At 37.2% G+C, this 13,548-nt stretch overlaps 1 protein-coding gene across 6 annotated transcripts in view; it reads left to right on the plus strand.

Annotated features, from left to right (window-relative positions):
* The window catches only part of MRTFB (myocardin related transcription factor B), an 85,778-nt gene that overhangs the window by 22,764 nt on the left and 49,466 nt on the right, over positions 1-13,548 (plus strand). Inside the window, exon 2 of one of the 6 annotated variants that reach the window (XM_074841522.1) lies at positions 13,196-13,326. The exons of the other annotated variants lie outside the window; for them this stretch is intronic. Coding sequence (XP_074697623.1) covers positions 13,206-13,326 — 121 coding nt within the window. The 5' untranslated portion in view covers positions 13,196-13,205. The remainder of the gene's footprint in view (positions 1-13,195; positions 13,327-13,548) is intronic. 6 annotated transcript variants of the gene reach the window in all.

The following is a 13,548-nucleotide window of genomic DNA, read 5'->3' on the forward strand; positions in this document are numbered from 1 at the left end:
ATTCAATATTTTTAAGAGTTGTATTATTACCAGACAAAAAGGGATAATTGTCAAGAACAGGTTTTTTTCTGCAAAAATTAATAGAGAATTGAAGTTTCACATTGTATCCCAGAAAGTGTAATTTACCACATAATTTAAGGTTGAACAGCAAAAGAAAAATAAGATTTACATTTTGGGAATCTTTCCAGTATCTTTCCTCGTTGTTGATGTTGGCATGACAACTTAGGAAAAAAGTATTTCCACTGTTACAGTAAGCATCAGGAAGAATTAGGTCTGAATCCAAATGTAGGCTCATTTTTATTGGGGAGAAGGCATGAACTTTTTTTAATGCGGGATTTCTTTTCCAGTATTTGTAGTAAATAGTGGGAACACTGAAATGATGTAAACGAAGTACTTGATTTTTTGGTGCATTTTTAAAAATCAGTTTAGCTACAGTTAGCTATTAATTCAGTTGTAATAGTATGAGCATTATTAAATAAGAAGAAAAATATCTGAATATCCTGGCTTTAAAGCAGAAAAAATGGGGAAATATATTACTAGGCTGTATGTACCTCAGATACCTGGGGACAGGTCTAAGTCATGGTATCATTTGTTTCAGAAAGACATGGAATATTGTATATAACCAAGATGCTCCTGTTTATACAATGAGGGACTAACTCCATGGTGCCCTGGGTACATACCATCAGTATTATACAGTACTCCAAGAAAGAAAAATTTAGTAAAGGGAAAGCATGGTAGGGGAGAGACTTAGGCTTAGCTTATATAAATGTGGAATGACAACCTCTTTGAATACTTGAGCTTGTCTTTTACAATTACTTCCTTATTTCTTCTCATGTATGAAGATCTTGAAATACAGACTAGTATGTTAACTGATATAATATATTCAAAGTGTTTTAAACTAGGAGACTTACAGCTAATTTATTAATATTTTGGCTGTACATCCTTAATAATTAATTTTTGTAAGGCAGAAAAAAAATATTTGATGTTAAATTGGTAATAGGTATGTCCATACCAGAAGCTCGTTTTAAGATAGCTTACAACATTTTTATCAAGGAAGCGATAGAAATACATATTTAAATCTATTTCATAATGAGGCTAAAAGTGCCAACATTTAACTCATAAACCTAATCAAAAAGAGAAGGTAGTGGGGTTTTTTGCATCCTGTGTGTAACTATACCTCTGGAAAATTTGGGGATCTTTTTAAGTGCCTGTAAAACTGAAATGGATGACACGGGTATCTACGTTGGGTCTAAATAAGTCAAACTTTTCATTTCTGAAGGCTACTATTGCAAGAATGCACTAAATTGAACAGGAAAAATCCTGTATAAGATGGCAAGCTTGTCAATTTCTTTTCTGACAAACCTTGCTATGACTATGTTAAGGTCATATTTGTCCCCTTCACTTAATTTCATTGTTTTGGTATCTTCCTGCTTTTACTAATCAAGATAAATTTCAAACAATAAAACAAGGTATGCAGCTTCAGGTGCTAAACTTACTCATGTTTGCTCTTTAGTCTATCATTTTTAGTTCTTCTGTATTGGACTGTTGTTTCTTTTCTTGGGCATTCTTCCCATAACTTGAAGGTATTTTTGTGTTTTCATGAATTAATGAAATAATTTATAGGTAGGTTTTTTATTCTCTTCATATATAACCTGCTTCTTGTTTATTTTCCAAAGAAAAGGCAGCAGCAAGAGATTTTAATGCTTAAGGGCTCTGGCTTGTTGAAATAACAGAGGAGATTTTAATAAATAAAGCGGTGGCGAGGAAAGGAATAATTTGAGAAGCTGTCTCTCACTCCTCGGTGCCAGTTGATTTAAGAGCTATTACCCTTCTCTTTGTTATTTATCATAATTCGTCTTATGACTTAGGATACTTTTGAGCATCTGTCCATAGCAAGTATCAGGCCTCCCATAAAGATTTTAATGTCTTCTTTGAGGAAGAGATTGTATGAAGAGTTGTATTGGACAACATTGTCCTCTAATGTTGTTTAAGCATCCTGCCACTGAGGGAATGCTGCTTTAGTAGTATTTAAATAATTCCTAAATGAATTTAAGAGGAGCATCCTAGTTCTTTTCCTGTCCTTATGCAAAAGATCTGACAATATCTGACTTTATACTGGCTGGCTGCTTTTGTTCCTGAAATAAACAGACATTTGTGTTCAAATTGCTTGAACAGAAGTTTGGGCACTGTCATTCTCCAGACTATTCCTCACCCATAATTTCAGATTTAGTAATTTTGGTTAATTTGGTTAAAAATAATTTTTTTGTAGAAATTATGAAAGTCAGAAGAAAATTTGTGAATGTAAAATTAGAGCTTGATGGATTCATATTAAAAGTAGCTTTAATACTTACTCTTTGTTTTTACTTTTTACCAAAACTGAATTTCTTCTGAATTATTTTAACATGTCACTATTTTGTAAAGTCTGTAAGCATAAAGAGATTTCAGTACACAGAAATAGAGTGGCACTTAATAAAAAAAAATCTGAAATGTTTAAGGGTTTTGTGTTGAATATTTTTATGCAGGAAGCATTATGCTTACTGTGAGCTTTAGTAGTGATCCTTTAAACCTTTGTTTACTTGAACGAGTCTTTTGGCAGTAGTCCAGTAGAAAGCTGAATTATTCTAGTATTGTTCTGCATAGTGTTGTTAAGCTGCCTTGCACAAGTCAGTACAGAAACTGTGTTTCAAAGTTTTCCAATGACACTAGAGGTGTGGGAGGCATCTGGAATCACAAAATCGTTTAGGTTGGAAAAGACCTTTAAGATCATCGAGTCCAACTGTTAACCTAACACTGCCAAGCCCACCACTAAACCACGTCCCTAAGCACCACATCTACAGTCTTTTAAATACCTCCAGGGATGGTGACGCCACCACTTCCCTGGGCAGCCTGTTCCAGTGCTTGACAACCCTTTCGGTGAAGAAATTTTTCCTAACGTCCAGTCTAAACCTCCCCTGGCACAACTTGAGGCCATTTCCTCTTGTCCTGTCGCTTGTTATTTGTAAGAAGAGATCAACTCCCACCTTGCTACAACCTCCTTACAAGCAGTTGTACAGAGCAATAAATGTTTCATATTTTAATAGTAAGGCAACTAATGGGAGTTTTCTAATGATTTGCTAGATAAGGTTTTATTGCAGGGCTGAAATTCTTCAAGTGAACCACCTCTAAAGCAAACATTTTTAATTATTTGGTGTTAGAAAAACGAACTGTTCATAGAAGGTAACCTTGTGTATGTATTTGGGTGTAATAACACAGAATCATCTTTCCAGGGTGTTGTATGTTGGTCTTCTGGACTGTCACAATTTTAAGATTCTGTTTTTTCTTTTGAGCTGTTTTCAAGTTAATGGCTGTGGGCAATACTGGATTAGTAATGAAATCAATTTTAGTTTCTCATTAGTCTGCATCTTTCTGGATAATTAGGCAATACATATAATGCATTGATCACGTAAACACGTGCCCTGTTTATTGCAGCGTATTAGGAGGCCAACTCTTGTTGCACTTGCTGAAAAGCAGCAAAAGTTACCTTCATTGGTTCTGCTTTTCACACTTGTCGCCTACTGAGTAGACACCAAAGACACACCTGTGATTCTGGCAGTCTAATGGCAGCCACTGGTGTATGGTCCATGTCTGTCATGTGAGCAGTTGGGCTTCTCACCTAAATGGATGTTGGGAAACAGAATGCTGTGGCCTGAAGAGGCTCCTGGTTTGTGTCCCTACCTGAAGGATGCTAGGTTGTGTACCCTGTATTTGCTTTCTTAGTCAAGATGCCGTGTCCTTAGGGAGGACAGTGGGGAAGGAGAAAAGTGACATAGATGAGGCTCTTGGGGAGCAGGAGGGAGAAGATTGATGACTAGGTGTTGTTTAGTTGGACTGCAGTGGAGGAAGAACGACTGAGTAGCAGGCAGCATGGCACAGCTGAAGTACTAGTCAGAACAATATGCTACCCACACACTGTACCACAGTTTCACAAGCTTCTGTCTGAGAGCCAGGAGGTGGCAAGGGAGGGAAGGATAGGCTGTCTGCTGCTGACAGCAGGAGGGTGGATGAGAATGATGCTGCTTGCAGTCTTCCAACCTGCTGTTTCAGAACCAAAGGGTGGGAAAGGATTGCACATGCAGATACCATCAACAAAAGGAAGCACTGTATGAACAAAGCTTTTTGCATGCTGAATTAGTGCTTTCCCAGAATTGGTGAGCATGCCACTTTGGCTGGTAGAGGTAGGTGTGGAGGTCTGGGTGTCAGAAACGGTGCAATTATAGTTGTTTTAAGGTACATGTAAAATGAAAAGGTCCTAGCTTCTATGTTTTACAGCAGTCTCTCTTGGCTTTGCAGTGGCTTCCTTGACTATCCCACTGTGCCACAATCTCCTTGTGACACTGGCTAGTAGTTTCTGAAAAAGAGGCATGTAAGTTACTCTTGTGCAGCTGTCATCCACAGATGAGAGCCTGGTTATATTCTTGTAAAATGGGTAGATAACTGGTTGGCTATTATATGGGCCGTTGACTGTCCTTTAGCACTGTGTAGGCCTGCTTCAGCTCTTTGTCTTGGCTATAAATAATTTCAGATTGTGATTGCGCCCATTCTCTATCCTCTGCATTGTGTGGAGAAACAGTTTTGTTCCAGATAATGGAAGCCAATGGGTGTTTGCTTCTCCAAACTCAGAACCAGAGTAGATACGGGATTGCATTCTGGTTCTGTTTGGGGTTGTGTATCTTGTACTGGAGGAGGGTAGAAAAGGTTGTGATGTGCCTACTATAGCTGTCAGCTAGATCTCACTCTTTGATGGCTAGCAGCTAGTATTCCACAGCAGAATTGAGCTAATTGAGAAAAGAGCTAAAAGTATTTGATGTTTTGTCAGGAAAAAAGTCTTGGGACAGTGAACACCTTAAAGTAAAAGCACGACTGGTAAAAATCTCTATTAGAAGAAATTAGCCCAAAGAAATTAGTGCCTCTGACTATAGGAGAACAATGACGCTCAGGAGCAAAGACCTTGAGGCGCTGAAGGTCAGATGAGAATGACAGCTTCCTGTGGGGCCACTAGAGCTGGTGGGGAACTGTAGTGAATTAAGGTGAAGATACAACACCCCCTCCCTCCTCTCCCAACCAAAACAAAAACCCCACAAACCCAGAAAACCAAACCGAAACAAAAACAAGTACTCTAAATGGTGTGTATTGAGTCCTCCTAAGGGACCAGTCAGGCCAGCTGGGAGACAGACAGTTCTCAAAATAACTGAATGAAATCTACATCACACTTAACCTAATGATATTACTTAAATAAATTTGATGAACCAAGGGAATTTTTCTGGCATCGAAAAGAGTTGTGGGTATATTAGTTTGCTTGTTATCTCTTATCTTCCACTCCCTCATTATGTAGCACTGGTAACATGCATTCTTGGCATAGCTTTATGGCTTCTGAACAAATTCTTAATCCTCTGTGCAGTTAATAGATTTGAAGCTGCAAATTTGATACTAGGGAATCAGGTGAAATTTGGGATATTCTCCTCGTATCTATGAACAACAGGTTTTTTCCACTCTTAAGATATGCGATTAGGCATATTTTTTCCTCTCTTAATGGTACACAGGTAGGTTACTATGCTTAGAAGCTATTTTCTTGAGAGAGTTGGGAGAGATAAAGTGAAGAATAGATGGATAGTGGGAAGACTAGAGAAAAACAAATGGAAAACCTAGTTCTGATTAAAGTAATAGGCACAGAAAATAATTGGAAATGTCAACTTAAATTCCGTAGTTTCATAGTCAGTAAGCTGAAAGCAACAAGATCTGGAAAACAGCATACAGAGATTCTGATTAACAACAACACCCCCCACAACAAAACAAAAAAAAAAAAACAAAAACAAAAAAAAAAAAAAAAAAACAAAAAAAAAACCCCAAAAAAACCCAAAACCTCAAAGTAAGTATATTCTAAAAAACCTGTCTAGATATAGAAGTATACAATTTATGTAAGTTTACAAAAGAAATGTGTGTATATATGTAGTATAGTGTATATATAATGTGTGTGTGTAGAAGAATGGTTGCCCAGAGAGGTTGTGGAATCTCCTTTCATGGAGATACTAAAAATCTGACTGGGCACAGTCCTGGGCAGACTGTTCCAGCTGACCCTGCTTGAGCAGGGGCTTGGGCTAGGTAACCTCAAGAGGTTGCTTCCAACCTCAGTGATTCTGTGATTTGTCTTTCCCTTAAGGTTTTAATAGTCCATGGAACATCCAGTACAGATCATCTACTAAATAATCCTTTGTAAGAACACTCAGTATATTGTAATTAATATATATTTGTCTCTGTGTTTGTCTGTTTCCTGTGGTGCTGAGGTTTTTTGGGGAGTTCGGGGAGTTGTTTGTTGTTGTTGTTTTTTAACAAACAGTGTCAGTAGAAAAAACAAATGTCTCTTAATGTGTGGATTCTTTTGGTCTCCCTGTAAATATTTCAATGTTGTTTTATCTGTTATAAGATGAGAGCGCACACTGAGTAGGTACTGATTTCCCAGTAAGTCTGTCTTTGTCATTGGTACTGCCAGTTCCCACAATCCTAGCATTCCCAGGGCATCAGTCAGTGTCTACAAGGAACAATTTTCAAATATTAAAGCATGTGAAAAGACATACAGGCCAAAACTCAGAACTCTCTAGGGACTGTGACCTCTTAAATGCAATATATTCTGACATTTTCACAGGCTACATGAAAGAATTCCAGCAGGGTCATTCCATTTGGTAAACTTCTAAACAAACATTCCATCATTTTAGTTTGATTTATAGAATTTTTTTAAAATATTTTTTTTAAATTATCTGCTTATTGTGAAGAGATTAACATAGGAGACATGACCTGTGACTGACTCAATTTAAGGCATCTGGTATATATGAAAAGATCCTGTTAGAGGGCTTAGCATTTGTGTGATTACAGGAGATATGGGAAGTATGTTTTCCTTTAAAGAGATCTCTTGATCAAACTGTTTTATTCTGACTTTTTTTTTTCCTGAAATTCCTTGTGGATAACTAAATGCATAGCTAGAAAAGAATGTTAATTTTATATTCCAATGTATAATTGTTTTAAATTGTTAGAAGTAAATCCTAGCTGCATATGTTATGGTTGAAATGTTAGCTTGTGACATGGCCACTACAAGAAGGTAATGTAGTGCAAACGGAATGGTAATTATGTGCAGTACTTATTATATGTACCTTTTGCAAATCATAGATAGCATGGTGGATGACCAAATATTGTCATCTAAAAAACTGAATGTTTATATATATATATAACAATGTTTAATGTATTTTTTTATATACACTCTTCGAATATTTACTTACTTAAATAAATATACGGGCAAGGCTGAATGGTAGGGAATTTTCATTTAAACAGTGAACACTGCCAATGTGTGTCCTCCCTTAAAAGGAATTTGTGCGGGTTTTAGTGGGAGAAGAGAAGTAGAACATGTAGACTTATAAATTTGGTATCGCTGTAAGTGTTTGGGATTTTTCTGGGAAGAGTAACTGAGGTAGTTGGTGACCATAATTTGGGTTGTTCGGGTCTTTGTTACCACAGTGGTGGAAATATAGGCAGAAGTCTCCTGTCTTGAGGTAATTCCTTAGTTACAGCATAGTACACAATGCTATTTCAAAAATTACTCAAATTTTTCATTTGACTTTTTGAAAAAAACAAATAGAAAGATATACTTGATATTTTACTACCAAAAGAATATGAAGATGAGAGACCTGAATGTTTGGGGGTTTGTATATTTATCTTAAATACAAGCATATGACTCTTTTATGAGATTTACTGCTGAGTTGTTTGAAAAATGTCTTAAGTGTTCAAAGCAGAGAACTTGCATACTGGTATAGAAGTTTAATTGGTTTTTTTAAACAAAACAAGAAAGCAGAATAGAAATCTATTTTAAGTGGCAATTGGGGGTGGAGGGGAGAGGGGACACAAACAAAAAATCCTGAAACAAAACCCCTTAAATTAACGGTTTGAGGTAACATTCTTACTGTTTAAAGAAGTAATAGAATAAATTATAATAGGGATTATTTACATGAATGCTTTAGTTTGCGTAGTCAGAGCACTATTTTCCTATGTGAAGAAATTATTACATCATGATGAAGAACTGGATTATCCTAACACAATATAAAGGACCAAGAAATTCATCAAGATGTGTACAAAGCCAAGATGAAATACACGTTTGAGTAAGTAAGCTTTTTTTCCCACTTAAAAATCTTGTGGTAGCGAAATAGGTTAAATACCTAAGGCTGTAGGTTTTTGGGTTCATCTGTAGGTTTTTGAGTTTTTTTATGGGATTGCAGAGGAATGAGCTCCATATGATGTGATGAGTTAGAAGGTACTGTTAAAGCAATTGTTGCTTAGTTACTTCACATTTAATGAGGTTGTGAAGTTGATCTCACTCAGCAGATAACGGCTCTATTCTGAGTGGCTGACAAGCAGGCTTTGCACTAGGGAGGGTACCCTGTTGGTGCATTGTTTCCTCCTGTACGTTGTGATTTTGGGGAATATCTATTAGGCACTTTCTCTTCTTAAATAATGCTTTTTCTGTAGTCTGAAGGTTGGCAGAACACTTGTAAATCTATATGTTGCAGGAGGATGGAAAGAAAAAACAGATTTATGAGAAACTTGAAACTTGTGCAATACGTTGCTATTAAGTGAGATGTTACTGGATTCTGGTTTATGGATCTGACAGGGATGTTCCATTCTGAAGCCTTTTTTCTTCATTTCACCCACTTGTATACAATATATACAACTTAAACAAGTGGAAATTAAAATGAGAGGTACTTCTACCCTCTCTGAAGATGATGTGAATTTAAACAGATTTAATTTTTATTGAAACAAAAAGCTGCTTGTGTATCTTCTGGTTTTGATACACTGATGCTGTTTGTAATTGGTTTTAAACCTGTAACTGAAAGATACAACATGTACCATTGAAAGCTGAAAGAGATACTTATGTTTTGTTGTTCCATAGAAACTAGGGTTTCAGACCCAGTTTTGTTTCTAGCTCATTATAGGTTTCTGTATGATCCTCAGTGTCATTTAGCTATTTGTACTGTTAAAAATAGCTCTTTGGAAACAGGTACATGATCAAATCAGAGAGGTTATACATCCAGTGCTTACTTTGGAAATGAGTAGTTCTTCTTCCTTTATTACAAAACCTTCTTTATTTAAGTACACAGCAGCAGAAAGACAAAAAAATCTAACAATTTAAAAAAGGGTTTTTGGCCTGTTTTTTGATAATGCCATCAATTTCAAATGACAATCCAAATTCCAACTGCCTTTTAGACACTGAACAGAAAAGCATTTCAAACTGTGAGTGGAGCTGAAAGACCCCAAGCTTGCTTTGTTTATATTTTATATTTCATGGGTTGTATTCTATTTACTGTATAACTGCTAAAGTAAAGAAAAAGCTTTTAAGAGTAGTCAAAGAACAAACCAGTCGCTATTGTTTCACTAATACTTATTATAAAGGATTTTTTGTTACAGGACAAAATGGATAATTTGAATGGGAAAGTGTTAAGTTCCCACACTTGAAGTCTTTCACCAGTTCTTTTAAGATACATATGGAATTAGCATCCTTTAAAACCAACAACAGTAACTGCTGTACAAAGCAGTTTTTATCCGTCAGAACAATGACGTTCAAGACAAATACTATCCAAACATAGGAAGTATGTTTAAAGTATTAAGATGGTGTTGGTGGCTGATGACAGGGCTTCTGCTATTTTGCAAGAGCTTAAAAAATTACTATCGGATTTGAAAGTGCGTAAGTAGATCTGAGAAGTAGGTATGGTGCTTTAGCAGTCAAAGGTAAGAACATGTGTGAACTGTTCTAGGAGAATTACAAAATTCTTTCATTTAGCAGGGAAAAGGGAGCTCTTAAACGGCGGGTGGATTGGCTGTCTGGGGATCATGAGGAGGCACTTTGCCTTGATTCATGTGGGACCTGCTTGTGATTGGAAAACACCTTTGAACAACTGAGTATTGTTAGTTAGCAGGTGAATTTAGTACTTGAATGTGCTAACCAGCTAACAGTGTCTCTTCCTTCTAGTACAATTCTTAGGAATGTGAGAAAGTCACTTCTTAAAACATGCACTTTTCCCATGTTACAGTGCTGCAACTACAGCTACTGAGCTGGCAGTTGTGAGATACCCCCAGGTGCCTGTAAAACTGTCTCAGAATTTTAGACTTTTCTAATAGACAAGTTGAGGCATGCTGATTATTCTTTGAAGCCTTATCACTAAAAATAGAACTATATTGTTGATCACTCAAGTAACCAGTATATTTAAATTATCACTTGAGCTTGGATTAATGTATATTCAAGACTGCTGGAAAAACAAGATGTTGTTGGAGTATGAGTCTTTTTTTCACGACATGAGGGATGAATGTCATTCTTCGTGCAGGGATTTAAGAGAAACTGTTCCCTGGGCAGAATGTCCAGGCATTCTTAGTAGTCACGATATAACTGAATCTGAACAAAAACCATTTTCTTCTTCCAGGGTATCTTTTCTTTCTCTGCAGTCATTATGTCTGTCTCCGCCCCAACTATTCAATATTGTATAGCATTTATTGGCATCTACAATATTTGGTTACATGGAAAATATGCACTATCTTTTTGATCATTCATATCCCCTAGTCTGCACCAGAATTTCATCATTATTTTCCATAAATTTGGTGATTCTTGCTTTTCCTCATGAAATTACTGTAGAGATGTTGATCAGACTTCTTAAAGGTGTTTTTAAATATTAATCTGTATGTTAGCTTGTATTGAGCTGGGAGGTGAATTTGAAGCAAAATATCAGGCTTAACTCCAAGTGGCTGAAGCATTAGCTGCTGTGGAGTGGGTACCCATGAAAAAGGGGAGAAATGGATAGCAGGAACTCCATGCTACTAAAGCTGATCTTTCTGAACAGGTGAGAAATGTGCAAGAAGGCTTGAACTGCTGTTACCCAATTACTATTACTGTGATCCAGCATTCACTTGAGCACTGGACACTCTTATATAAAGCACTGTAAACAGGAATGGATAGAACTACCTTCAGAACTAGGACATTTGAAGGAAAATGTGTTACTCCTTGGGTTCTTTAATTACACACTTTCTTATTAGTATGTTGATTTTTTTCATTTCAAATACTCTATTCTCTGAATCATTTTGAAATTGCTACAGACCAAAGCACTGATTTTTCAGAAAATGTGTGATGTGCACTGTACCATTCCCACAAAACGATTTCTGCTGTTACATATTGTTATACTGTTAGAATATAATTAAATCCATCCAAACTATTAACTTCTCCATTGGTACAAGAAAAATGAGGAGTTACAATCTGGTATATCCATAACTGTGTCAGATTTTCATATCGTTTTTTTAAGCATTATGTGTTTTGTATTCTGTTTGTTTGGATATTTTTTTCTCTCCCCTGAATGTGTGGAGTTTCTCAACAGCAATTTTGTTTCTTATGCAAAGTAAGTGTTCAGGTGCAGGCAGTGAGGAAGTTAATTTGATTTCTGAAGGAGTTCCACAGTAATTTTGTGTGTGTGTGCGTTCAGTAAAAATCGCTGCAAAAGCAGATGTATTGGAATTGTCTATAATTTGTATTTAAGCAAAATCTAATTTAAGCTGACAATTTTTATACAAATGATGTGCAAACAACAAATCTTTAGTCTGCGAGAGCTGCCTCAAATCATTTATGCTGCAAGAGGGGGCTTTTTGCCTGTATTTTCAGCTCCTTAGATGTCAAGAAGTTGATATGGCCTAGTAAGCTCATGCCTCCTTTGAATCTGCAGTTCTGCGTAGATCCAGGTCTCCCCTCTCCCAGCAGTAGGAAGACAGGGAGAGGTTTTCAAATCCTTCTGGCTGTGTCAGCAGCCCCACACCCCGTGGTATCAACTGCTTGCCCTGGGAGTGCATCGTTAAGGTGAAGAGTCGGTGTTGAATGATTGTCTTGTAGAAAGATCCGAAGAGGCAAGATGATTTTTTTTCTAGTTTCTGCTTTTAAAAATTCTGCATCAGGTGTTTGTTATTGCATAGATATCTTTTCAAATCTGATGCCATAGAAGTGAAGCAGTTTTTCTGAGTAGATGTCCTTTATAATTTCAGGCTGAAGGATTTAAAATACGAAGTAGGGGTGTGGAAAATATGTATAATGATAGCATTTTTAGGCCAAAGGGAAGGTAAAATGCATCTGCTAGAGTTACTTGTTGACATGTAGTAACTACTTAAAACTATGTATAGTTTATTTAAGTACATGAAATGCAAACTAGTCTGCTGTTCCCTCATGGCCAATGCCAGATAATTAGTGGGGATCCATTTCCCCAGAATCTTCCAGGTTGACACTGAAGTTGATGACTCATGTAAGATAAATGGGATATGCTGGAGAGAATGGCAGATCAGAAGCTGTGGGAGAAGATACTCCTAAAACTGCTGGGAATAATGAGATGTGTAACTGTAATGCAAAAATGACCATATTAAAATACTTGGGGTTTAGATATTTACAACAAGGAGCGAGGAAAGACATGGAAATAATCACTGGCTTTCCCGCTTACTTCTGCTAGATTAATGTCTCTAAAACAAGACCTGGGGCCTGGGTGGTTGGGAAGTTCCTCAACATAACTTCTTCAAATGCCAGTGTGCAGCTTTGTTTACTGATGAAACTTAATGAGTAATGAATGTGCCGGTCAGGCAAAGATAAAGTACTTCTGCTGCCTGCAGCAGTGTTCAGAGTAGTGGGGGAAGGGAGAAGGAAGGGGAAAAAGGGAGGGAGGGAGTCCTCAGCAGTAGTTTGTCTTAGGTATCAGCGAATGCTGCTCCTTCAGCAACTGCTGGATTTATTTTTAACTGCCTGACTCATTCTTTGTCAGATGATTGACCATCAAGCTGCATATTGAAAAACGAATGTGCAGAGGAAGCAAGCATAACGAAAGGAAAAGGGGGAGTGGTTGTCTGGGGAAAGAGGTGGGATTTGGGAGTTCTGCTTCACATGCTCTGTGCCTGCTGTCTGAGTGAGTTACAGGCTCCAGAGCAGGCTGAGCGTACTGCAGGTCAACCTGGAAAGTGAAGGATGATGGCTGCTTTCGGCTGCACAGAGGCGCAATTGCTCATTTATTAGGAGAAAGGACCTGGAAGCAGCGTTCGGGACAGCAGTGTACTGCTTGGTGACAAATCAATATTTTTTTTTCCTATGCTGGATGTTGCCAATCTAAAGGATTCTCATCATGATCGATAGCTCCAAGAAGCAGCAGCAGGGCTTTTCCGAGATTTTACCTGCAGGAGATGTTAAGCCACTGAAGGAGAAGGAATGCCTTGAGGTGAACAGCCAGAAAAGTCTCAAGGAAGGTCAGTCACTGGCTGGTTGGGGGACAGAAAATGCAGAAGTACTGGGCAGATCTCAGTTCACCAGCATTTGTGATGTAATGTTGTATGTCAGGAAGAATTTTTGTACATTAAATGACGTGTTGTTTTCCCTCTTAAAAAAACATTCTAATAGCTAAATTTAGAATTCACTTGAGTATCAAAATAATGATAATAGTTGATAGAAATTGTAGTATGAAGAAAAGT

This window comes from Strix aluco, chromosome 15, assembly GCF_031877795.1.
Source record: "Strix aluco isolate bStrAlu1 chromosome 15, bStrAlu1.hap1, whole genome shotgun sequence".
Classification (NCBI taxonomy): domain Eukaryota; kingdom Metazoa; phylum Chordata; class Aves; order Strigiformes; family Strigidae; genus Strix; species Strix aluco.